The sequence below is a fragment of the Hetaerina americana genome, unplaced genomic scaffold (assembly GCF_022747635.1).
Source record: "Hetaerina americana unplaced genomic scaffold, ioHetAmer1.1.p SCAF_2, whole genome shotgun sequence".
Lineage (NCBI taxonomy): Eukaryota > Metazoa > Arthropoda > Insecta > Odonata > Calopterygidae > Hetaerina > Hetaerina americana.
The window spans coordinates 70,448,196-70,475,829 of record NW_027286763.1 but is presented as its reverse complement, the minus strand read 5'-3'; the positions used below and the strand labels follow the sequence as shown (position 1 = coordinate 70,475,829).

The 27,634-nt window shown below is 35.0% G+C and overlaps 2 protein-coding genes and 1 long non-coding RNA gene across 4 annotated transcripts; 2 read left to right on the top strand and 1 right to left on the bottom strand.

Moving 5' to 3' along the window:
* The first annotated feature begins 283 nt into the window (after window positions 1–283).
* T3dh (Type III alcohol dehydrogenase) lies at window positions 284–16,179 on the top strand. The gene is made up of 10 exons (XM_071585229.1): window positions 284–586; window positions 732–855; window positions 6,167–6,375; window positions 8,353–8,549; window positions 10,673–10,841; window positions 11,403–11,570; window positions 11,689–11,847; window positions 12,952–13,103; window positions 14,686–14,807; window positions 15,009–16,179. The coding sequence occupies exons 1-10, from the start codon at window positions 534–536 to the stop codon at window positions 15,090–15,092; spliced, it is 1,437 nt and encodes a 478-aa protein (XP_071441330.1). The 5' UTR covers window positions 284–533; the 3' UTR covers window positions 15,093–16,179.
* On the bottom strand, window positions 11,825–20,197 carry LOC139687895 (uncharacterized). 2 transcript variants are annotated; one of them, XR_011700681.1, is made up of 4 exons: window positions 20,034–20,197; window positions 18,414–18,548; window positions 12,895–13,174; window positions 11,825–11,905 (listed from the first exon to the last, which is right to left on the bottom strand). It is a non-coding gene; the product is annotated as an uncharacterized lncRNA (long non-coding RNA). The 2 variants fall into 2 exon arrangements; XR_011700682.1 differs by having other exon boundaries at window positions 18,414–18,512.
* Window positions 20,198–20,542: 345 nt separating this feature from the next.
* Window positions 20,543–27,031, top strand: LOC139687705 (rRNA N(6)-adenosine-methyltransferase ZCCHC4). The gene is made up of 9 exons (XM_071584960.1): window positions 20,543–20,920; window positions 21,002–21,191; window positions 21,260–21,407; window positions 21,491–21,691; window positions 21,906–22,140; window positions 23,887–23,997; window positions 24,985–25,145; window positions 26,553–26,786; window positions 26,878–27,031. Exons 1-9 carry the CDS (start codon window positions 20,842–20,844, stop codon window positions 26,953–26,955), a joined length of 1,437 nt encoding a protein of 478 aa, XP_071441061.1. The 5' UTR covers window positions 20,543–20,841; the 3' UTR covers window positions 26,956–27,031.
* Window positions 27,032–27,634: the final 603 nt, after the last annotated feature.

The following is a 27,634-nucleotide window of genomic DNA, read 5'->3' as shown; positions in this document are numbered from 1 at the left end:
ATCCAATAAATATATATATACGCCAATGCAGATGTTTTCCTTTCTTGCGAACATCATCTAAGTCATTTCCCAATATTTGGAGTTTGTTTCGGCATTAAAATTCAATAAATAATTTAAAAAATTAATAATATATGGACTACATAAAATATATATATAAGACGGAATGGGCGCCACGGCACAGTAATGCGATATCAGCGTCATCTATCAAGAATGAAACAATGTCGTAGTTTCATTGTAAAAAACGCCCTCTTCGAACGGGGGACTTAAAGAAAACAGAGTTAAAGGTCTTTACACGGGAGTAGAATATTCCTTGGCTATGTTAATGCTGCGCACCTTTACGGAGTAAACACATACCATTTTCGGATGCCCTTCATTGAATACGGCTGGTGACTTGCGTAATAACACTCTAGCATAAACCAAATATAATCCCATCAGAACCCTGCGTTTTTATGCAGAAAAGAAAATAGGCATTTCTTCACAGGGGCTAAGGTTTGCGAACGTTCGTACCCGTGGTGGGCAATTCATTACTGGAAATGGGATCCCGTAAAAGAGTATTGGACTTAATTCGTGTAATCAATAGTTTCTCGTAAGTTAAAAAACTAATAAGCACCCAGTACTGAACTAAATGCAGAGAGCGAAATGGGAGAAAATTGTCATTTGATGCGTATTCTTTAAATTTTATCAAGTAGCACACTTATTATGCCGTTGATTAAGTATTGATTTTTTTACAGTTGCAAGTGTCCAGCGCATTCTAACAACGGTAGTAATTATGTCATTCCCAAAATATCCCCCGATCAAAGATTTCAGACAACATCTGTCAAAGATGAGAAGCCCTCCACAGATTACGCCTTTGAGGTTGGTAAAAGATATGCATAATTCCTTTAACCTAAGGATAACGTCACGAGCTCATTCATGACTAAAGCGAAGTTAACTAGAGGTGTGCAAATGAACAAGGAGCATATCTACCTTAGTATACACTCCAAGAATATTTGCCCCGAAGTCGATTAACTTTGTTAATGTATTATACACAATATTTAATTCTGGGGGAATATTTACCATGGACGTTTAAAAGTAATGAGTGTCCAAGAAATATTCGTAAGCTCTTTTAGCTGGCATATTTCCTATGTTTTCATATTAATCATTTTTTCGCCAAAACATTTTGTTCATAGTGTGAAATATATGGTTCTTAGTCTTTCATGGAAGCTTTTTGTTAAATAATAATCCATAACTTATACACTGAATGTAATCTCAGACTGAGGGCACTTCTCCATTGCCTTCGGTGTTCTCAAAAGAATCACTTGTTTTGATAATTTCTTCTGGCTCTGCATACATGCACACTATTTTTGCCCATTTAGGTGGGTAAAGTCAAAATTGGTCATTTTATTCCATTACCCCACCCCCTTGAGTGATTTCTTCCATTTTATCCTATCCTTGAATATTCCTTTTGTTATATATTATTTCATTTGTGGTCTTCCATTTCTGAGACAACTATTCCTTGTCTTGAATCACATTCACCGATAGCTTCCTCAGCCTACCTCTTCTCTTACTCCTATCATTAATCTCTGTCGTGATTCAACCCTCAACAATATTAAACTTTCAATAAGACATAGCCCACTTATTTCATGCGTCTATTACTGGTGCATCTAATCCAGGTTCATGACATTGAATGGTCGAGCCATGGTGACATTTGTATCGTTGTATATAATGTAAGCATTAAAATCATGATAACATTTCATCTGATAATAAGGTGCCAAGCAAATTGAACTGACATATTAGGAATTCAATTGCTTAACATTATGTCTTGGAAGGAAGCATTTTAAACCATGAGTAAATAATAAATATAGCAGATGACAAAATGAATACCTGACTAGAGTGTTGGTGCAAAATGGACTTCTGTGCAATGACATTGCTCAGTTAAGTCATTCCAACCAATGCTTGTATAGCAGAAATTAAAACATATTTCTGCACTTGAGAATTTTCCCTTAATGTTTGTTTACATCTGCTGCTTTTGGATGGGCTAAATTGATTGATTTGCTTCGTGGGCTGTGGTGAGATTCTGTATCATTATTACTCAAAGAAAGGGACATGCAGTTACCACTACTGTAGTACCTTCATATATGGTTTTGAATTTTCTCCAAAATAATATGCTACTATTGTACTCATCTAAATAAATATGACTGCCTCATTTTGTGATAATAAAATTGTCTTTCATCCCTAGATAATTTTAATGAAATGTGGTGGTGGTAGATTGGCTTCATAAAAAAATAAGATGGCCAATTTACAAATGCAACTTCATTTATGAATGCCAGTAAAGGTTAATACATAATAAAAAATACATTTATACAAAGCAAATATCTTCATCGATCCTATATTAAACTAGTTAGTTGAATTCCATAGTAATGACTATGATGTATATATTGGACTGAATATCGTTGAACAGCTGAGATTGCAATAATGACAAAAGTTTTTTGAAATGATGCAGATTTTTCTGAAATGAGGTTTGAGTTGGATACGAGTTCACTGAAGCCATCTTAGCATACTAAAAATGAAACATAATAATGGAGAGCATGATCTCTTCGAATTATGGATTATTCATTAGCCTTTCTGGTATACTAGCTATAGATTTTCCTATTCCTTGTGAACTTCTGCCCCAGCAATATGAACTGATATGGAGTAAATCCTGGAAGACTTGGATCTTCACTTTTCCTATTGACTCAACTAGTGAGGGGTAAAGTGCATTATCATCAAAGAGAGAATGTTTGACATTGATCTTCAGACAATTCATTGCAGTGCTCCTCTTTCCCTCCACTCCTTGCCCTTAGGGGAGAGCCTTGGGAAAACCCTAATAAAAAGTCACTGGCATTTGCAGTTTCTACATACATTTGGAAGAATTTCATGCTAGCATTTATCTTTGTTAACATTATTTATATTTATCTATTGGTGTTTTCACTTAAACAAGCTCCACATCTCATCTCATCAGGAAGACTACTGTATAATCGGCTTCCTGAAGAGTTAAAACGAATACTCCCCCAAGAAAATAAATTCAAAAAAATGTTAAAACATTTCTTTTTAAATAATGTTTTTTATAGCGTCCAAGAGTACACAGAAAGAGCCAATGTAGGAAATTCAACTTTTTTAAATCCTTAATACTCATATATGTCATGTACATTATTATTCCTAAGAACCTGTATACAATTGATGTAATTGAATTTTTGACGAAGCCCATACAATTATGTATTGTTCTATGGCGAATAAAACTATCTATCTATCTATCTTGCTTCCTTAACTTTGGAAGACTGAATTCTCCTTCAACTATCCACCATCAATGTGATATTCCAATGTTGGTAGAATAATCGCCAATACTTTTATCTACTTATTCATTGATTATGTGGAAAATGTTGAGGTGGATACCTGCACCCAGATAGTAAATAATCAACATGGGCATAATACTCCACAATCCACCACAAAGGTGTGTGGCAGGGGCTGCAAGCACCAGGTGGGAAGAGTAGGTGATATGGGGGATATGGGAGAGGAAGAAGAAAGGGAAAATATTAAGTAAAACTCTATCATATAATGTGCTTATATCTATACATGCTGGAGGAAGACTCAATCCAAAATATGGGTTGATTCACCTAATAAATAAGTTATTTGTTATACAAAAAGAGGGAATAAAAAAGAACCACGGCCACAAAATATGACAGGACTCCACCATAGCAAGACAGGTCATGCAGAATTGATAAGTAGGAGGGGGAAATTCCGCTATCTCATGGACTCCACCCTTATAGGAGGGACTCCAGCAACTCATAGTCTCCACCCTTAAAGTCACAGGTAGGGAATGTGACACACTACTGTAGGCTACGGATGGCATGATGCATCCCCTTCCCAACAGAGAGAGACGAGGGATGGAAGGAGAAGCTTTAAAACAATATAGAAAGGCAGGCAACACTGAACTGAGCGCTACATTCATTAAGTGGCAGTCCCTTGTGGGAATTAATACCATGGGCTTATGCATGAGGGCATTGGGAGACATTTTGCAACAAAAGCACAAGTTTTTTATGGTATGTCTACCAATTCAAAGTTAATATGCTGAGTCCATTTGTCAACAATCCACTAGGCCATTTACTACAGATTATTGTTTAAGGGGCAAAAATTTCTTTTGTGAGAAATGGATATAAAACACATGGTATTAATAATTTACTCATGAAACTTTGCTATGTATACACATACAATTAATGATGGGTCTTGGGGTCAAATTTCACAATGAATCATTTGTTTTCAAGTCATTTGGCCAAATCATGGCTTCAAATTTCATTACTGACATATTTCAGTTTATTTGTCCTTAAAAGGATTGGAAAGTTCAAAGCTTTTAACTGTTATTGGCTCCATTTTAGATGGTGTATACTTTGAATTGTGGGTCACGACAGTCCAGGGGTAGAGCGTTGGACTGCTAACCAGAGGGCCTGGGTTTGATTCGCGGGCAAGTCTCTGGGCACCTGCAGCTTCACCCAAGCTATGTGATTTTTCGGGTACCAAGCCTTCCTTGGAAACCATAACCGGTACAGGGAAAGGAACTGGCCCCCCTACCACGATGTGTGAATTTCACAAGCCATCAGGCTTAGTACTGGGTGAACTCTACCATCACCTACCAAAGCAACCTTCGAATTGATTACTGTGCTAATGGTTTTATACTTTGAATTAAATGGGATCAAAATATTGAATTGAAGAATTACATTTTTCATTGCTCTTTTTAGGCCTGAGAAGTAAATTATTTTCTGATCCATCATTAGCAAGAAATAATGAGCTCTATGACCTCTCAATTAAATAAGAATGGGAAAAGAAAACTCCAATGGCCGTAATAATTAGTTGCAAATCTCTCGTCAGACCAATTGTTGTGTTGGTTTAACGGGAACCACGTCAGGGACCAACCACAACTTCTCCACCAGAATACCCTCTGTGGTGGTTTACCGGGAAATTAATCTGCGTCAGGGACCAACCCACAGCCACACGCACACTATCCTGACTGAAATCCTTCACAAGGCTGTTAGACCCTGTTAAAGAATTTCAGATGGAGATGAGGCTGTAGAGTAGACCCTATTAAAGATTCCAGGATATTCTCAAGCAGGAAATTTTCCTGGTTGTGCTCTTTACCTGTGTCCAGATTCTCCCAGAAGTTGGGCCCTTTTGAGTGTGTGTTTCCTGAGTGCTTGTGTGTGTGATTGGTCTGTACCAGTCACTAAGTTTGTGCTTGAGAATATCCTGGAATCTTTAACGGGGTCTACTCTACAGCCTTGTGAAGGATTCAATCTCCATCTGAAATTCTTGAACAGGGTCTCACAGCCTCGTGAAGGATTTCAGTCAGGATAGTGTGCGTGTGGCTGAGTGTTGGTCCCTGATGCGGATTAATTTCCCGTAAACCACCCCAGAGGGTATTCTGGTCGAGAGGTTGTGGTTGGTCCCTGACGTGGTTACCATTAAACCAACACAACAATTAGTCTGACGAGAGATTTGCAACTAATTATTACGGCCATTGGAGTTTTCTTTCCCCATTCTTATTTAATCCATCATTGATGAGCCTATAATGGTAGATGTGCCACCAACAAGTTTGGCCACCATGGATTCCAACTGAAATAGTTTTTCTAAATCATATTTCCAAAGAGGTAGTGTGAGTGATAGGTAAAAATGGTAGTCTCCTACAATTGTAAAGTTCACATCTTTTACTCCCCATGTACAAGGGTGGCCACTACAGTACAATTGAAAATTTACTATTGCTCCTTGAAAGTATTAGAGAGTAGGGTATAGAATGTTTGAAAAGGGGTGTGAAGAATTAAATAATTTTGATTTTTTAAAATTAATGCTAGGTATTTCCTAACCATGTAATCCACCAGACTCAAAGTTGCTCATACCAGCTGAAATAAACTCATCATTTGACATTAGAAAACCAAACTTGGCTCATCCATAAAACAATTAACTATACAAACATATGCATTTTCTTAAGGTAATAACTGTATGTTTCCTTTTCAGCTTTCACATGTCATATATCATGACCATCTGTCAAATAAATGTTACTAAATTTATTGTTATCTGCATGAATAAAATATATGTATTTTGTCAGAGCATACCTACATTATGTAGATAAATATTAGTGAAATCGTTTTTTCCTTTACAGGTGGCATGCTCAACAATTCGATATGGCTTAGGTGTAACGAGAGAAGTTGGGATGGATATGGTGAATATGAAAGCCAAAAAAGTTTGTGTAATGACTGATCCTCATCTATCTAAACTTGCACCTCTCAAGTCAACTGTTGATTCACTCACCAAGCATGGTGTTAACTTTGAAGTCTACGACAGAGTTAGGGTAGAACCAACTGAGGCCAGGTATATTGTGTTCTCATGTGCTAAAGTATGTAGTTCAGTGCAAACCATATTGTCATGATAATACAGGTTATGTATTTGTTCATACACCTGTATTTGTTCATTCATGGTAATTTACCTATTAAAGCTTTTTTGGCAGCCTCCAACAACTGTAATAAATTATTTGTCTTTTGGATTTCCTCTTATTTACTTCAGTTCTTCATACTTACTACTTGCCCTCAGGCTGTCCCAAAAGCTCTTCTCTTCCTTCCACTCCCTGTTTATGTAAAATAATTCCTTCTGTCATGTCCTTCAGCATAACTCCTCTTACAATCTCCTCCACCCACCTTTTCTGTCTTTAGTGTCACCTTTGTGTAGTAACTTTGTCTATTTAATCATAATTGCTCGTCTTCTTCTCAGTCCAAATTAAGAAGTTCATTCTTTTCCACCATTTCATAAACCTCTTAATCTATTCTCATCCTTATTTCAAATATCAAGTTGTAGCTCCATGTAGTGCTACACTCCACATTGAAGTCCTCACTAATTCTTTTATTTACATCTCTAATCAAGCATATGTGTCATAAAAGTCCTTCATCTTGCAAATGATTCTTTTACCAACACAATTCTTTTCTCAATGTCTGTACATCTACACCCATTTTCCTCCAAAATACTGCCCAAATGCATACTTCTTTACATCTGGTTGAGTTCATTCTCTCATACTTTAATATGTCACTTAGTCTTCATACTACTTACTTATCTCATTACTTATGATTTATCTTCATGCTGCTTTGCTCGCATTGATCCTCTCAAGCACTCAACAATAACTGCAATCTATTAGCTGTTGGACAATGGTTGGGCCAATCACAAGCTGACTTAATCATCACCTAATTTTACCCCCAGCTAAAACCCATCCCATTTCACCCTAGTGTAAAAACAATAATGCACTTTTGATAAAGGACAAACCTCTATCACTGCCCATGTTGATTCTCCCTCCATACTCTTACTTGTATTGTCTGATTCATTTACGAATTTCTAATTAATTGCCTTTCTCTCTGGTTCACTCCTATATTCTGTGGTACTTGGATCAAATTTGCCCAGTCTACTCTGTCGAATTCCTATTTAAAATCTACAAAGCATACCAAGACATCCTCATTTTGTTCCGTATCATTTTCTGTTAATTTTCTCAACACAGCAATGGCCTCATATGCTCCCCTCTCATTTATAAGCCCAAATTGATTTTCACTTCTGTCATTGCTTACTTTATTATGTAAACTTCCATTGATGACTCAAACAACTTGATGCATGTAAAATTCAGCATATTTAAATGTGCTCTTCTGGTCAGATTCCTTATTCATAGCCTGCATGAAAGCCCTGAATATCTCTTTTTTTAATTTTTCCCTAAATCTAGTTTTTCAGTGGGGGAATTATCATTCCAACTGCCTTATTTGCTCTCATTTCCATTGTGTTTTGTATCTCATCATCTGATGGGTAGTAGATAATTTTTTGTAAAAAATGGAAGGAAATCAGTTTGAAATCTTGCATCAAATGGGAACATAATTATGACCCTTATGATTCAACTAAAATGGGTGATTTCATATTAATTGGTTGGAAGGGTTCTTGACAGAAGGAACATTTTCAATTGCAAGTCAAACAATGCTACAATGTAGTAGGGTATGAACAATTTACCCTCTTAATTAGAATCCCATGCTTGTTTACTGTCTGTATCATGTATTAATTTATTAAATTATACATAAAATAAAACTTTTTAAATTGCGCATTTTAACAAGCAATATGTACTTCTATTTTTTTGGTGAGTCAATCAATAAAATCCCTAATTAGCAAGGTGGTTGGTGAGTTAGGACTAAAACCTGGAACCAACACAAGAGGGTACTCCATTTGTCTTAATTAAATTTTCTCTTGCTAGTATATTTATAAACATTTTGGCTTTTCATCATTTATTGAATTTATGGCATCTAATTAAAAAATATTCTAAATGTGAAGCTTGCAGGATGCCAGCAAAATTACCAGAGCTGGAAATTTTGATGTCATCATTGCTGTGGGTGATGGATCTGTCATGGACACAGCCAAAGCAGCAAACTTGTATGCTTCAGATCCAGAGGCAGATTTTCTAGACTATGTTAATGCGCCAATTGGAAAAGGAAAGCCTGTAACTGTACCTTTGAAGCCTCTGATTGCAAGTAATGACCACCAATCTCATTAAAACAACTCTAAAAAAATACTGATGCAAAATACATAGCTTACATCGGTAATTGTCATAATTTGTCATTTCATTTTTTTCTCTTATTAATGTGCCGATATATAACCTCCTGTTTTAAATATTTTTTGTGACTCATATTTCAAAATGCATGTAGTAAAGGTAAAACTGCATTAATGAAGCTTGAGAAATAAGGAAACTTGATTATTCAATATTCTCATGTGAAACAGAAGTCATTCCAATTATCAAACACACATGTATAAGTACATGCATGCATGTACGTGTGTAAGAATTTAGGCCAGCAAGGTTAGGCATAAAAAGAAAATATGATATAGATAGCTTAGGTCCAGGCTTACTCAATGGTGAGGTAGAAAAGGTATCGGGAGAAATGAAATCAAATAAGACTGTGATCGTAAACACAATTGCTGCGGAACTACTGCATTTTCCCCTCAATAGCGTGCACCTTATGTATAACGGGCATGTAGAACTTAGTAGTTATCATGAATTTGCATAGGTACCACACACCCTTTTTCCCATGGCTTTGTGCAATGAAATAACTGTAACAGTAGCAGTTCTGTATAAAATAGAATGCAATTAGAAAGGCATGCTTCCAGGCTAATTTATTTTTGCGAGACTCTTCTTTAAATAATTGTGTACATTGGTATGCAAATGTTTGGATTTTCCAATTTTCGTTTTACATAACACCCATGGTCATTTTTTTTGATCATTTGAAAATTTTTGTATAGATAACGCGCGCGTTAACGATGGGAAAATACAGTACTTAAAGGTTTAGGAAAATATGGAAGAGTTTTTATGAACTAATTCATAGCATTAATAGAATTTAAGATAGAGATTTGCCCAGAAGAATTCACCAGATCAGTGTTAGTTCCTAATCCAAAAAAAGAAAATACAGCTATATGTGAGCACTACAGAATGATAAGTCTGATATTGCGCACAGTTGATGTACTTATCAGGATCATCAATAAGCAGATGAATTGCAGGGCAAACTACTACTTAAGGGATGACCAATTGGGGTTCAGGAAGAGGAGAGGCATAAGTTATGCTATTGCAGTAGTGAGGTCACTAATAAAGGGGAGCATAGAATAAGTCAGGATGCATTTCTCGGGGGTGTGCAAGGCTTATCGATGTTGAGGTGTATGTTAAAAGTCTAGCAAATGAAATCACATCCATTTCCTAACATTTTTTTTCATAAATTTCTTACAATCCTTACTCAATGTCCCTATAATTATTTTCCTCCTCCTTGAGTTAGTTTCTTTGCCTAATGAAATTCTTCTTCCTAAGTGATAACTTAAGTGATTGTACTAGAGCTTGCATACAATGTCCAAGATAAAGAGGGTGGCACATATTTAGTAACTTTTCCCAAAAAATGGTAAGGTGTAATATACAGAGCACAAATATTACTTCAAAATAGTAAGCATCGAGAGATTTTGTGAAATTGGCAAATGACTCAAGAGTTCATACCATTTCTTCGCTAATCCAAAGCATTTACAGTGTACATTGACATCTTTGGCGGAGTGCTTCATGCAATATGCAAGGATGTATGCTAGCCACAGGGCTGCATCACAATAGCTTAAAAACATATTGACCGGATAATCATGGCTGTAAGAAAGGACTTCAACCTGTTTTAAATGAGTCAGTAGTCTAAACTACATTTAAACTTAGTCTTATGTTAGCAAGGAACCTCAAATTTATGCAAAAACATTTTTAAAACTCAAGATTTCACTTAATATGTCATACTAATTTTTTTAAATGATTATCATATAATAAGAAAGTTGCAGGTTTCCAAAACAAAATGTCAGGCATTTTATGTAATTTCACATGCTGTCAACAAATTTTGCCTCTATCTATAATAAAGTATTAATCTAGACACCCATGGCCTTGAAAGTTTTTATGGCTGGACCAGGCATAACAGGAATAGGGCTCATTGGTGGGTGTTACTGACCACTGCTTTTCACAGTCTGTCTAAGATTTCAAATATGTCTAGCCTTTGAATATTTTATGTTACATGCCACTTTTCCAAAACCATTTGGTAGCTTCAGTCAAAATCAGTTTGACCAAGGGTCATGTTGTGTGGTCACTTTTCAGTCCCCACCACCTCTGGCACTGGAAGCGAGACAACAGGCGTGAGTGTGTTTGATTATAAACCACTTAAGGCAAAGACTGGAATTTCTAACCAAGCACTACGACCTGTTCTCGGAATTATTGATCCACTGCACACACTGTCCCTTCCAGAGAAAGTTTGCGTTTACAGCGGGTGAGTTTTGGTGCCAGTTGTCTTTTATTGCCTTGTTACCCTATTGACTCATGAAATTTAGCCTTGCATTTTTACATGCTTTCTCATGATTACTTATGTCTTTGCCATTGAAGATATGGGTGATACACATTCTTAATTGGAATGCTTTGTTCTTCATTCCAAGGTATGTTACTTTCATTTTAGCATTTAAATTAGAATGGCGATTCCCTTTTTTAACAATTGCATGATTTTATATGAGGTTTCCATATAATTTTCCACACTGCAAATGTGACAATTTGCTTGTTATATGTATGTTCTCTACTGTGACTGATCATTAGTTTAGTTGATCATCCAAGGCTATATATTGTTTTAATATCATCAATAATAAAGCTTATGGAATTATTTCATTTACCTTAAAATTATTAGGTTGAAAATATTGGAAATTATGAAAAAGGGTTGTTTATTGTGTTTTTATGTGTCAACAAAGTGGATCAGTGTGTCCAGCATCCATTCCATACTCATACGTTGTAAAATATTTTACATATCAATAGGTCATGACTTCAAATATTGTTATCTTTTAAGTTTTGATGTCCTTTGCCATGCTTTGGAGTCTTTCACCGCAATTCCATACACTGAACGTTCACCATGCCCAGAAAATCCTAATCTGAGACCTGCTTATCAAGGACAGAACCCTATCTCAGATGTATGGGCTCGTTATGCTCTGGAAGTTATGTGCAAATACTTTAAAAGGTAATTCAATGAAAATAATTAATTTAATCAATTAGTTTTCAATAAATCATACTGCAGTAACAGTGATACTATAACAAGTTTGAACGAATTTTAACCAATTCATTTTTTTCACTTCCAGAGCTGTTTATCACCCTGATGACATCGAGGCACGCTCTCATATGCATTTGGCGAGCACAATGGCTGGTGTTGGATTTGGAAATGCCGGAGTTCATCTATGTCATGGCCTTTCATATCCAATTTCTGGGCACGTTCGTAGTTTCCAGCCGGAGGGTTACAGGTACCTTATTGGTGTTGTGCCATTGGTTCTAGTTTTATGCAGCTTAATTATCTTTGTTCTTAAAGAGAAAAAGAAAAATTAACTTGCAGTATAACCACATTATTTTAAAATTAAAGGGACTAAAAGAAATGAACTTTGAAGTATCCAAATTTTAAATATACATATGAACTTAAAATATGACAAATCCATAATTGGACAGTGAAATCATGATGCTCCTTCATTCCTCTGTTAACATACTAAGGAAATTGACCTGGTAAGTAAGGTAATTTTTTCTGCTATGCTTAGTGATAAAGCATAAAGCATTGCCACAAGTATTTAGCAAAAATATATAAGAGTCATTGCTTTAGGGTGTGAATCATAGCATTTCTAGTATCTTCCACTCACTACCTTGCGGAGAGAGTATGAGGGGAACCTTGATAAAAATATAATTGCCACTTCTGCTCTCCACATATGCTTGGAAGCAACTGAACACATTTGGTTTAATTCCTGAGTGGGGGACGGAGAATCTGGATGGGTCATGTTAGGGAGAGGAGTGAGGCAGGGTGGTTCATTATAACCTATGCTGTTCAAATTACAAGGAAATAAGAAGGAAATGATGAAAGAGGCATGGGATGAACTGGAGATAGGAATGAAAGGCCATGGACAATTAATAAAATCAGGCTTGCTGATGATCAAGCTACAGTTTGTCAGTCAGCCAAGGGTTTGCAGGCTAAGTGCATTGGAAATTTAGGGCAATAGATATGGGATAAAATAAATGAGTGACAAGGTTACATTGTAGAGGTTTTTAAAACAAATGATCTGCACTCTGCAGGGGCTTGGAATCAACTGCCACTGGCCTCCAGCCTTTCCTCAGACCACTCCCTCAAACCCAACCCGAGAAACCACTGTGCGTCTGTCCTTCTTTTGGAAAAAAACAGTTCTACTACTTCTGGATCACACCTTGTGTATAGAGTTGAAGAGGGATGTATTGAAGAGTAGAATGTTTGATTGTGTTTGGTTGGGAGAGACAAGAGAATTATAATTCGCTTTCTTCCATATAAAACCTACCTTAACTGGTAGATTATCCATAATAATAATAGATATCTCTTATGATTTGCTTTGTAGTGATGATCACCCAATCATTCCACATGGCTTGTCTGTTGTGATGAGTGCTCCAGCTGTCTTCCAGTTTACATCCCCAGCCTGTCCAGAGCGACATTTAGAAGCAGCCCAGCTACTAGGATCCAATGTGACCAATGCCAAGAAGGCTGATGCTGGTGACCAAAACTTAAATTCTAGGAATAATGTCATACACAGACCTTTCAATGGTATAGAAGGCTATTGAATCCTGTAATCAGAACAAAATTTGAGCATTAAAAAATGCTGAAAGAACTCTTGTAAAAAGTATCGGTCTGGTTATCATTATGTAAGTTCTTGTGACATTGATAGCTACAGGAAGGACTTGGTGGTTTCCTGGTGTTTAAAGATCACCTTTAGAAACCCCGTTTCAACTATTCCTTGGCTCTTGAGTGTGAGCCATGTTTCACCCACAATTATGTATCAATGCAGAAAATCATCAGGTTTGGTACAGAAAAGCACCAAATCAGTCTCTTAATCAACCACATAATTGTATTTATTCACCACTGAGAGCAAATATGGCACCCATTTCGCTGAAATTTTTTTCACACCTAACATTTTCCTCAAAAGTAAAAATATCACCTTATGATATGCTTGTGGTCTCAATTATTTTCTCAAAACTATATTGTGGATTTTGCCAATCATTTCAGAGGGAGTCACTACCACTGGACATCCCAACTGATGCCACATTTAAACTCGTTTACCCTCCTGTAAATAGTCACATACACAGAAGCTGATGTACCATGAGCTTTGCCTAACTCGGCTTTGATCTCTTTTGATGTTAAGCCATTTAAATAAAAGTGTTTCACTGCATAAAACTCATTTTTTCCATTTTTCTAAAATAAACAAAAGTTTGCTGCTTCAATTGACTATGTAAATGAAACCACGCAATCAATTTAGCCAAAACTTAAACAGAAGTCTAGCGAGAGATGAGAAGGCTTACTAAAAACAAAATTTTCTAATACTACAAGTGCCATCTCTAGGAATTTCTAAGCAGTAATTCAATGACCCCTGTAGTATTAAGTTTAATGTAGCCAATTTTTTAAAATTATTTAGCAATTTGCAAGATGAATGTGATTAGACATCGATTTCTTTGGAACACGAAGGAAGAATCAAAAAGGCTGGTTTTGCTACACTGCAACATCATCTGGACTCTAAATTGAAATTCAGATGATGCTACAGTGTAACAAAACCAGTTGATAATTAATTCCTTCCTGTGGAAACACAAAGTCTTTTTGATTCTTCTCTCATGCTTCACAAATGGATTTCCACAAAGTATTACCTCTACTATCTCTCAAATTGATTTCTCTGCAATGCAGAACATTTCTACCAATTTGAATAATCTCTGCAAGTATTTCAAATTGAATAAGCCATTAACCCAATTTAAACACTTGTGAAAGTCCATGTAAAGAATACCCGAGAAAATTTAACATTCAGAAGTGGTTTCCTCTAATTTAAGTAAAGCCATGACATGAATAAGTGGCCCCTTGGAACTTACCCAGGGTAGAATAAAAGGCCAGCTTATCTAAATATGAAAACTAGATAAATTGCCTTTAGGTTCTCTGTATTTCTACAGATTGCCATGAAATAAAAAACAATATAACCTGTTATCCCAGCTAGAGTTGTTGTCTATTGTGGCCATAGCCATGGTCCATTGATGTGCTAGAATGTATTCTTTACCAGCAAAAAAGAGTTAATTTTTCCATCTTTATGTTATTTCAGGTTTAATTTTGGCAGATACCGTGAGAAAGTACATGCAAACCATGAAAGTTGAGAATGGCTTAAGTAAATTAGGATATAATAAAGATGACATCCCTTCATTAGTGAAAGGAACCTTGCCACAGGTATACTTTACAGTACTTTTTACAACCAATACCTATATATGTTGTGCCTTGTTTGTTATGTTTCTTGCTTAATACCCTAGCTCTTGCCTTATCAAGAGATCTTGAACTGTTTTGGAAGGCCATTATAAGAGCTAGTTTTATATGAGAAATATTCAGCGAAGAATAATTCTCAGCTCAATTGTACCTTTTTATTCCTTTCAGTACCGCATCACTAAAATGGCACCAAGGCATCAGTCTGAGGAAGATCTAGCTTCCCTCTTTAAAAACTCAATGAGTGTATATTAAAAATTAGTTTTATGAACTTAATTATGAATGAAGTACAAGACCTGGAGAAATACAAATACATATATGCATTAACTGTTACCAATTAAAAGGATATCTATCTGAAAAAAAATCGTTGCTCAATTTTTCAGGTACTTCATGAATGCAACATTTTGAATCATAAGTATGCATCGTGAATTATAGATCCAAAGGTGGTGAAATATTGTGGTGTAGGGCATGAATTGTGCATTCCACTTAATCAGGGTTTAAAGTATATTTTTATCTTTAAATGTTATGTTGTTATCCCAAACGTTAAATGCATAGATATTTAGACATTAGTGTTCATGCACTGGAATAAAAAATTTACAATACAATGACAATGCAATAGCCATATCAGATACAATTCTAAATCTTAATTCTTTCCCTTTATTATTTGTAGGCTATATAAAAATTCAATGATTCAAAATTGAAAAAAGTGGTTCACTTTAATAGCAAAAAGTGAAAAATTCACTTTAAGACCAATATTATAATGGATATTTGATCATTTAAATTTGAATGGAATCGAGAAACTGGATAGAAATAAGAACTTTGAACCATATTTTTGTGAATTTTTCAAGTGACAAGCTTTGAGAAAAATCTCATGAGCCAGAGATGAAATCTTATTTCACTGGTAACCTAAGATTTCTTTATCTGTATCTACATTTTGTTGTTGATGAAGTGTTTTTCTAAAAAATTATACTCTTATCAAGTCATTGATGCAATCATTTTGGACCAATGATATTTATGATGCATGTATCCCACACGTTCCTATCCATCAAATATTTTAATCATGGTCAAATGCCAATATTGTACTAGATAAACATAAATAAATCATTGGTATTTTAATAACATGAGAGTAAAAATATTTGTGTACATTTGCCAATAATTTTTCTGAGGTAAATTCAGAAGTTAATTTTTATGGATGCACAATAAAACTATGTATGTATATAAATGATTAAATGAATAGTGCCATCAATTTAGTGCAGATATATGGGTGGCTTTTCAATAAACTTACTGGGATGGATGAATAATATGTTATGGAAATATTTATTACTTAAGCAACTAACATAGAAATACCATGTCTTTAATTTAACATATTAATTTGTCAATATCATTAAATTTTGACCTTTTAGCCAAAGATTTTGAATTTTAAGTTTTAAGGATTGAGATTTCTTAATTAAATTACAATTTTAATTTTAAAACATATTAGGACCTCAACTTGAGGACAGGACTTACTTTTATTTAAGTAGCAATTGGGGATACATAGGGGAAGGAGAAAAGTCTTTGATAAATAAGGAAGTATTCATGTGGATAGTAGATGAGTCGAGCTTTGAGAGACATTTGGAAAGATGAAGGCCAGAGTCACAAAAGGATGATATAGCATTCAATTGTGGACCATTTTCACCTATTGCACAGTTTTGAACTTCTATAAAGTATACAAACATCTATCTTTGTTTGGAAAGGATTTCAAGTTCCAAGCTTGAGCTTTGGGAAATCTAACTTTAAGAGTATTAATAAAATAGAACTTTTAACTATACTAGCATTTTGTGACTCTCCACTTAGAATTACGCAGACCTATGAAAGCTTTCCCACATTTTTTTGAACTTCCCCCTTACATTATCTATGCATGAAGTTTATGGTTTTTGAAAGAGTTAATTTATTTGCAAATGATTTATCTGCACTTAACAAACGTGGACAAATGGGTCTCAGGCCATGTACTTAACTCAATATCTTGAGTTATTTATTTGATAATAACAAATAGAGGGGGAGATAGATCCTCCCAAATTAGATCAAATAGAGCATGCATATGATAACAGAGGATCAGGCTCCAGGACAGATAATCTACATCTACACAATAATTCACAAGCCACAATGAGGGAATGAGGAGGGGGGTGCTAGAACTTCACCCGTAAAAATAAAGTGCAACTATATGCAATACCAGCAAAGAAATGCTGATGTACATCCTCTTAGACATAAATATTACCGCAAAACTTATGTTAACTTACATGCAAATACATACACAAGCACTAAAAAACACATGTATATTAGTGCTTGTGTATGTATTATAATAAATGCAGTAGATGTCTATGAAGTATTTAATCTGGAGCCCACTAGGAATATCATTGACTTCAACTTTGTTACTAATTATTCCTGATCATCCAAGGGAAGAATGAATATTAAGAGTCTCGATCCCTCCTTGAGGTGCTTTGTGGAGGGCACTTTGAGTGAGTACGCCGTCCGTCGGATGGGACGTTAAACTGCGGACCCCTTGGCGCCTTTCGTAAAGAGTAGGCTAATGCCGACGCCGGGTTTCTCTCCACCCTTCATCCTTTCCTATCCATCCCCTATGGCGCAAATGACCTCAGCTGTCGGTCGCCTCCCCTCAAAACTACTACTACTACTATGAATATTAATACCTATCTGTGCTGGAGTCTGTCTCCTTTATCTTATCTTTGTGGCCTAACCTGCCAAAATGATGCGGGGCCATTATAATTCCCTTGTGTCATAGTAAAATTTGTGTGCTGCAAACCTTGCTAAAAGTCCAAGTTTCACTAGTTCTTTTCATGTATAAAGCAGCTCTCAGCCTAATTCCTAAGAAAGACCAGTCATGCTGATCTTCTCAACGCAGTAATTTTTGTTCAATCTGGAGAAATTGACTCCCAGTCTGATTCCTCTGAAAGGCCAGTCATGCTTGTCTTTTAAACATAGCAATTTTTGTTAAATCTGGTGGATTTTCTTTGAACTTCATCTAATTCTTTCATCAGCAATTTTCTCCCAGGATCTCAAATACTTGTGGCATATTCCAAATGAGTCCTAATTAATCCAAAATAACGCCTCCCTTTAACTTTCACATTACATTACCGCACCTCCCATTTAATGAAGCCAAGTTTTAGGATCATCACACTCATCTTTGTATCATAACAATTATTGAAGAAAATAAAATGTAAGTAGTTTCCCAGAATCATGTTGACTGAGCTCTCTTTGCATTGTTTAATAACTATACCTACTGCTTCACCTAAGTGTTATTAACTCAGAAAACTCTGAATCCTTAGTAAACCCCCAAATCCTTTTAGAACTACCTCTGCTTGTGAAACCTTAAGTGTTAATGCTGAAGATGAGCTCTGATGTGAGAAAAAAAGTATATTGGACGTAGAAGAGAGGGAAAATTATTGTGGATATTGAAATACTGATAATTCAGTGCATTAGAAAAACCAAAAAAATATCTATGACATACGATCTAAGGCAACAAAATTAAAACATGATTGCTCCCTAAATAAAATTATATGTAAACACTAGCATACTCACTTTACTAACAGGGATAGTGCAGTTGTGATATTTCTGACTGGCCTCTTGGTTTTGTCGGCCATTCCATTCTTCATAAGCCTTGATTCTACCTCTTTGCTCCTTGGAAAGCAAGCAAATCATTCAGTTATTTTAATCCTATAATAGATTAAAAAGAAAAATTTCTAGAAAGCATCTCAACCACAAAAAATATTATTAATGTAATAACATATTTGTAAAACCAATGATTATAGAAACAGCGATGAATTAAATAAATCAGTGCAACATCCCTCGGGCACATTGAATAATTATGAGTTCACCTGGTTTCAAAGTTATTCTTAACACATATTTTACGATGCCGTGGTGAATATTGAAGAAGAGGACGGTGAAGTTGCAAAGGGAATATCTAAATACAAAAATCAGTTTAGACTATGCCTGAGATATTAAGCAAGAATGACAGAATAAAAGAGATTGAGCCAAAAAAAAGTATGATAAAGTGTTAGCCCATTAAAGTGTTAAACCATTAGCCAGCCCAAATCTTCCCGATGAACTCAATAAACTAACTGCCATTTTCTTTGCTTGGGAGCAAATTTTTCAACCCTCATGGTAAATAAATGACATGATGAGTAAAGCATCTTATCATGGGTACCAATCTAATTCTGCACAAGTTTCATCTCAGCCATTAAGCAAGTTCATTCCAAGCTCTCTTTTGGAACTAGGTTTTTATTTGGTGGCAATGACATTCTATTATCAACCATTCTCATCATTAAGTTGACTACAACTAATATAAAATCTCCTTCCATTAATATATTGGTGCAAATGCTCACTAAATGTTAAAACAAGACCATGAATTAATTGGTGGTCATATTGAATATCTGTGTACACTGCAGTAAAAGTATACACTACGGGAGAATGCCGTCACCAAGAAATACGCGACTTTGGCATTTAAGAAATATTTCCAAGAAATCAAAAAACTTAAAGAGTCATGTCATGAGACTGACACTATTTACTTAATAAAACCGTTCTTTCCATCCCAACTTGTACATACATGTGCAGTTACGGCACTATTTTAATAATGCTCAGGCGAAATAAAATGTTTCAAATAAAATCATGGATTTTACAAGCCAAACTACGTTGACATGTGATTGAATAAACTAAGTTAATTAATTGCAGAATACACAAAATTTTCTGGCGACCGCAATAACACATTTCGTGTTACTACATTAATCACCTGGATAGAGGAATGGGTGATGCAGAAACTATGAGGATTATGTTTGGAAAAGAAAGGAATATAGAGAGTCTATCCGTTTCCCAGCAACAAAATATGACTAACAGGTAAAGTGGAGTTTGATGGGCCAAAAACAAAGTTATCAAGATACGACAGAAAATTTGAAACTCAAAGTTTTACCCTTTCAAATACTACAATAATTAGGATTTTTGGGAGATAATACACAGCTTGTAATCACTATTGCCATGACCAGTTCAGTTCAATGAAGGGATTTAGTAAATAGATCTCCATTCCCAGTAAACTAACTCTCAACCTATCTAATTCAAATACATTGCCCATGAGGAAATATGAATACGTTTAATTATTCAAAAATTATCTCTAATCCCCATGAGAATTAACTTTATGTTACCACTTACTCTTTCATGCTTCGCGCACTTTACCCCAAGTGGGAGTTCCGTGATTCACATGGTGTGAACGAGTTCTCAATAGGCGAAAAATATAGTTCCAAATGATGCCAACATTTGATGGCACGCTAATTTCACAATGGGCACCGTAAAAAGGAAGTATGAATTGATTCTCTATAATCAACAAAGACTAGCTAATTGGAATAAATTTTGTTACATCCTGACCAAGTATTGGAATTAAATTAAATTTTTATAAAGAGATTTTTTAAATTGTGTTGTTATTATTATTACATTGGTGTGCATGTTTATAATGCAATTTTGGTTCCATGGGTTGCCAAACACTCAGGCGCTGTAAACTGAGCAATTTGGGAACAGGCAGAGATCGAGGAATATTGCGTTTAAATTTAGGGGTAGTTTGACTGATGAAATATATTTAAAATAACTTAATGATATATGGAGGTATGCGAAATAAAAGGCGCAAAATTGAAAAAAATTGGTCTTTTTAAAATTATGCAATATTTTGCCGAAATTACTTCTTTTCTCAAAAAATGCAGCGTTCAAAAAAATCAATCAGTGTTCAAGACTATAATAGAATATAAAGAATGGCACCGATTTATTAGTTCCTAGAGTCAGTATTTAACCTTTGATACGCTTTTAGAGGGATATTGTATTCTGTGATTCAGACACTTGGACTAAGTTTACGTTTGTTTACATAATAAACTTTTGGACAACTGTGATGCCTAAGACGTGTGGTGGCAATCTGTTTTTGTTACTGTCAGAATACGCGGCGTGCACACTTGGGCTCTAACAATCAGAAAGCATGGACGATGAGCAAACGTTTTCTCCCAGCATAAGGGTGATAATGGGAGATGTGGAGTCGCATCCCCGCTGCCTTCATGGTAGGTGCATGAAGAATTTTCAAGAGTTTGACTGTCTTAGTGAATGCACTTTTATTCTACATTCATTGTTCTATATTACAGGACCTACCCTCCTTTTTGCTCGTACTGTCAAAGGGGGAAAAGAAAGGAAGTTTTATGCGTGTTCGGCATGCCGAAGTAGGAAAGATTGCAGTTTTTTCATGTGGGAAAATGAGCATGAAGCGAAAATTAGGAAACAGTTAGGGTCGCCTCGGGACTCCTCTCAATATGGTTTCACCAAATGCACGAACACGTAAGTTGTTTTACTTGAGCCTATTATTGTAATTATTTCTTTCTCTTATTGCCCATTCTTAATTACAGGATTTCAAAGTTTATCAAGTTATCTGCAAGGAAGAGAGGGTATTGTCATACATGTAATTGTCTCTTCAACGTTAAGGAAAAAGAAAAACATTGCAATCACGATGCCCTTTTAGGGGTATCTGACCATCTTATTCGCCGTCCATCTAAGGTCATAATGATTTTTAATTTATGAAATTAGTGAATGTTAAATAAATGTTTCTTAGAGTCTGTATTTGAATTCTTTCTTTTCAGTTGCTGAAGCAGTTGGAATCCTCCAAGAAAGAGGCGCAATACATGTTTTCGGACAGAAGTGTAAATTTTATTTACAGCACCCTAAAGAAACTGAATGTTACGTTTGTGATTTGTATTGGAGCTCCTAGAATCCATGAATATATATCAGTAATGCCTTCCTCTATCATGAAAACATTGCTACTCGACATAGATGAAAGATATGTATGTATTATTTTGTCATAAGTGTGTGCAACTCCACTCAACTATAGTTAGGCTACTAAGTAATTCTGTAAAAATTAAAAACTTTGTAGTAACACCTTTCAGCCAGGCACATTGATTGTGTATTTATTGGGTATGACTATGTAAGAGACTTGATTTAACTATTAGTTGCATTTCGTTTGCTTGCACCTAATTAGACATTAATATTTTTTTTCAGTATAACTTTTACGGTTCAGACCAATTCTGTCACTACAATATGTTCAACAATTATTTTTTTGGTGGAGAACATGCTCGGAAATTATTCCTTAGTGTTTTGAGGGATGAAAGTAATGAAATTGCTGTTGTAATAGATCCTCCGTTTGGGGGGCGTGTGGAACCACTGTCTTTTACTTTGCAATCTCTGCAAGAACTTCGCCAAGATCTCACCTCGTCCTCTGCTAGTCCAATCCCAGGTAATGACTTTTCCACCTTTCATAATTTTTATTTTCATAGGATAAAAACTGGAAAGGACCCCGATATTTCATAATATACACCGGTGGTGCTCAAGAATCAGATTACTAGTTTGATTAAAAACTGATGTTGACTCTACCTACCTCAGTTGAATTAATAGTTACATTTGAGTTGCTGAAGTTAAGTTTCATCAACATCAAAATATGCTGACAAAACACCACTTTTGGTTCATCAGTGTGTAACTTACCTGTCCATGAGTTAGGATGTTAAGAAAATATTATTGAATTCTTTGATATTGAACATTGTTTTTCACGGGATAGAAATTTGGTTATTAGAGGCTGGAGATGAGGATAGATTGGAGGCTTAAGAGGTGTGGGTGTCGAGAAGAGTGAGAACAAGTAAATTGGATGGGTATGAAAATAGCAATCCTCCATCCCCCCTAGTCAGTGTAGGGTACAGGATTGTTGGAAGAAGTTCGTAGGAGGCAGGAAAATTGGTTTTGGTTGTGTTGATTGGAAATCGGCAGTTCGAGATCATGATTGAAGGAAAGAATATTTAGCGAGCAAGGTGCAGTAGGAAATGAATAGACATGTTGGATGGACTGAAGGGTGGGAGAAATTAATCAGAATTGAATATGGGTTTATGGTAGTGAATGGTGTTGCATTGTGCCATGTTAGAGGAGGCATAGAAATTGCAGCAGTGGTTAGTCAATGTTTCCATTCAATTTCTACCTTTAACCATTCGAAAACTGTATATAATAATCAGGTATGTGTATTAGTTACTTTGGCTTAGTGACTGAATTAGTGAAAATTTTGTGTTTGTCTATACTTCTCAAACAAATTCAGAGTAAAGGTATATGGAAATCTGTATTTGTCTTATTTTAACTGGCACCCTTTTTGTCAACATATCCTGAACCAAATAACTTTGTTTTCTTTCTTTTCAAATGTTAATGATTGTATCCAGATGACGTAAAAATCTGCTTATGTCATTTTAAGTTGAAAATGGACAAAATAATACTCTAGTTAAATTCTATCATTAATAGGTATGTGTAGGTAGGTATTTAATGCAGCACAAATCTATGCATACAAGTGGTACTCTGACTACTAATGCGTAATTAATCACTGTACTTGAACTGTGTGCGGTATCTGCACCAACTTGGGATTTTGGTCAAACATGTCAAACTTATTTGCCTGGCTATGTTTAAATGTACTCGTATATATGTTATGGTAGGTTTTGGATGAACACACATTACAATGGTATGATATATACTTCTCTGCCTCTCCTAACAAGGCACAGCCTGACATCCAACACTACAAAAAACCCTTTTTCAATTCCTATTACATCTTTCTTCCCTTGATACCATCCAAAATGCCTCACTTACCTAACACTCTCCCCTTTATCACAGCCTTAAACATCCTATTTCCAACCAAAATGCTCTGCATCCATCTTTTCTGCCTCCTTGGAACTTCTCCCAGCAATGCCCTCTTCTTTCCACCAATCCTATATTTATGTGACATTAAATATGTTATTAAATTACATGCAATATTATAGTTCATATATTATAAGCGACTTTGAGGTGTTCCATAAGAATTTTCAATGGCTTTTTGGAACATAATCCTGATATTGTTACAAATAAATTCCACTTTGTTGTGATGAATAAGGAAATTATAAAATGCCCAAGTAATTTTATATTTGTATAAATAGTAGATCTGGGTAGGCATTGATATGTTTTGTTTGCTTTTTTTCAGTACTCTGGGCATTCCCTTATTTCATGGAACCCTACATCCGAGGAATGTGTCCTAATTTTACAATGCTGGACTATAAAGTTGACTATGAAAATCACATTCATTTTAAAACAGGTCAAGTATAACATGTAGTGGAGGTGTACCTATTTAAAATGCATTTAATATAGTCATCTTTTTTGTTCTCCTCCTGTAGTCATATGTGCCTCTTCTCTAGGTGCTCATCTCTTTATGCCTACATATGTACGTTCCTCCTTATTTGGAATCGTCCACCATTTTTGTCTATGTTCGTTCTCTTCCTTCCTCTTTCCATTAATCTTTCAGTTGGCAATCATTCCTTAGTGCATGACCAATTCAATCCCTTGTTTGGTTCTATCATAGTTCTCTTTTTATTACATTAAATGCACATCATGTAAAAAATGTTTTAAATTGCATTTCAGTTTGGACATTAAACTTACCCTCAAATATACATATGTTTACCATGTAAGCCTACATGTGTTATATACACACATGAAAAATTAAACCAGGTGTGCTACGGAGACCCTTAAGAGATATTTAATTCCCTTTGTACACATTCTAAATGTTTTGTGACACCAAGATGCCAGAAGTATCTAACAAACAAAAGCTTTCTTCTGGAGCTATTTGCTTCTTCTACATTAGCCTTTTGTTTTTACCATTAACCTAACAAATAGAGATTTCTTTTGGTCTACCAGATGCAAATGACATCAGTTATTGAGGTGCCTAAAAATTAAATTACTGCTACTAATCTTTTTCTCCCTTTAAGGATAACTGTGAATGCATGGGGAATTGTAAAAATTTAGCACACATCAAAAATTTTATAATTAAAAATAGAGTTTGATGAATTTAATGAATCCCCACTTAAAGTACCATTTCAATTTATCTCTTGCCTTTAATTAATATTCAATTTCTGATCAAAACTGAGCATGCTCTTGCTGAAACCTCTCTTCTATTATCTTTACCCCCACTATAAATTCTAAGATTGTTGGTTTGAGTTCATATTGGGTATGGGCATTATATAGTCTTGTTTTACACCATTGATTTTAAGCTTTTAGTTAATCAATGCCCACAATGTTTAAATTATAGGTGGCAACAAACGTGGATCTCCTGTTCGGATTTTCACTAATGTATCAGCCAGTAAAATTCCCCTTCCTGAGACAGAAGGATACTGTTATTGCTCAATTTGTGATCGATGGATAGCTCCAGAAAATAAGCATTGCCAATTTTGTAATGCTTGCACATCCAAGGTGATATGTAGTTTATTTTCTTAATTAGTTAGTCAAATTATGGATAATTAGAAATATTTGTTGTCTGATAATCAATGTTTTAGCCTAGATACTTGCATGTTTATAGGAGATGCCTGTAATACTAGAGTCCCTTCCAAGTGACCTAACCATAGTTTGATGAATTTTGATTTGAGATGAACAATGAATTTAATCAGCCAGAAAGATTCCAAAGAAACTGCGGGAGATGCCGAAGCAGTAACTTTTAACAGAGTCTACCGCTAATGTGCATTTCAATGTAACAATTTCAGAGTGTAAAAGTCGTAGGCAAATGATTTTTACGCTCTGAAATTGTTGCAGCCAGGAAGAAATGGCAAAGCACAAAATGTTAAAATATAGAGATTTTTAATGCAAGAGTCCAATTTTTTTATCGAAAGATGGTCTATATATTTCAGGTAAAAAGTTGTGGCTTCTAAGTCCTTTCAAATATCTCAGAAGTTTTTGGCACCATCTTTTTAGTGGGCTATTGACTTCATATTATTAAATGAAAATGCTATGTACATATTAGTAAATATTTATTGCTATTATCATACCTACATTAATGCTCATATGATTGCTATTTTTGAAAATGTACATTGGCCTAGTATTAAAAATCATGACTAATAGGATATAAATGACAAGAATCTTCATCTCTATCTGCCCATCTCTACAATATGTAATATTAGAAGCCAGTTATGAAATACTTCTTGTTTGATGTTGTTTATCATATTAACATGCATAAGGTGCAAGGGGAATCATAATTCTATTTATGGCATCTTGGACTACCAATGATCAAGATGAGATCAGTTGGAATATGTAAATTTTTGTTTCAATTTTGAATTTTCCTGAAGTTTTTTGTTGGAGAATAAGCCCTGGAAATGTTTTTAAATATCAATATTTGGTCATTTGTATCAGGAATATAGTCAAAAAGAGTGAAAGTCTCAAAAAGAATTCTCATGGTGAATTTCAAAGCTATGTGTTAGAGGTGCAGGCCATTTCATGGAATTGAAGGGATTATAAGTAACGTTGTCTATATCTGACTTATTTTGTCTGATTCTCAAAGTCATTTGGAACAGGAATGTGCAGGGAATGCAAATGTGATCCATACAGACATTTTATAAAAGGCTAGATTGCCTTGCCACTCATCTTCTATACATATAAGATATTTTTAATTAATAGACAGGTCGTAAATTTCCACTGAATATATGTAATTCATTGCTGTAATATTTTTTAATTAGAAAATTGCGAGTAGGTACATATGTAATGCCATTTTTCTACAAAATTTTGCTGATTTGATGTTAGAAAGAGTCAAAAAAAGTGTGATAAAAAGGGGGACAAGCGTTATGAGTGACATTTTCCCATAGAATTGTCAAAATTCATTGAATATTGCAGGATGGTAGAACATACAAACATTGCAAGATATGTGGAAGGTGTGTTAAGCCAGCGTGGATTCACTGCGCAGATTGTGGTCGTTGCTGCTTGCCCATTCACAATTGTGGGCAGGAACCTGCACAACCAGTTGCCTGTTTCTGTGGCTCTCTTAATCATTTATCTAAGGAGTGCCCTTTGAAAGGCAATAACTTAGAGAAACACAGAGCAAAGAAAAGGAAAACAAGAGAGACCAAGGTGGCTAATTACTAATATTTTGAAAATGCAAGTAAAATTAAAGTACATTTTAACTTGTGGGTACATATTAGTAATTATTTTTCTCTTTCAGGAGTCAAAAAAGAAGAAATGCCGTCATAATGAGCAACAGATTCAGAGAAAAGACTCAAAGGAAAAGGATATTAATTAAAGAACCTCATAGCTGTTGAACATCTGTTGGATACTTGCCTTATTAAAACATTATTACTTGTATATATTTATGCAAATAAATGAAAATTTTTGCAGTTAAATGTGAAATTTAATGATTTGAGTAATAAGAAAAATGAATGTAAAGAGTAAAGCCCACACCATACAGATACCAACAAAAGTAACCATAATATAAACTATAAATATATAGTAATAACCTAACAAGCATGAGCATAAATTAGAGGATTTTGAGCACAGGCATAGAGAAAGAAAACTGTAGTGGGAGAACAAAAATGAAAAGGTGTTGGAAGGACTTTTGGAAGGGAGGAAGTTATTGGTTAAATTCATTTAGGCAAAAGAGTAAAATTGAATTGAGAGGTGGTGGGATGTTAAAAGCCATGATATAATGGAGGATGTTTGGGCAAGCAGGGTTGAAAAGGAAAAGAATATGGATTTTGAAAGGTATAAGAGGGAGTAGAGGATATTGGTATAGCAAAAGCTCAAAAAGGAATTAAAATTAGGCAAACATTAAATTGGTGTGGCTCCAATTTTGTAATAGATCTCAAAATAAATTTTGGTATCTAAACTGATACTAAAATAATATCAATTTCCTTCATTGTGAAAACAAAGATAACAGCAGCAAATTAAAAAGGTCCACAGCATAATATGTGTTTTTGAGTCTG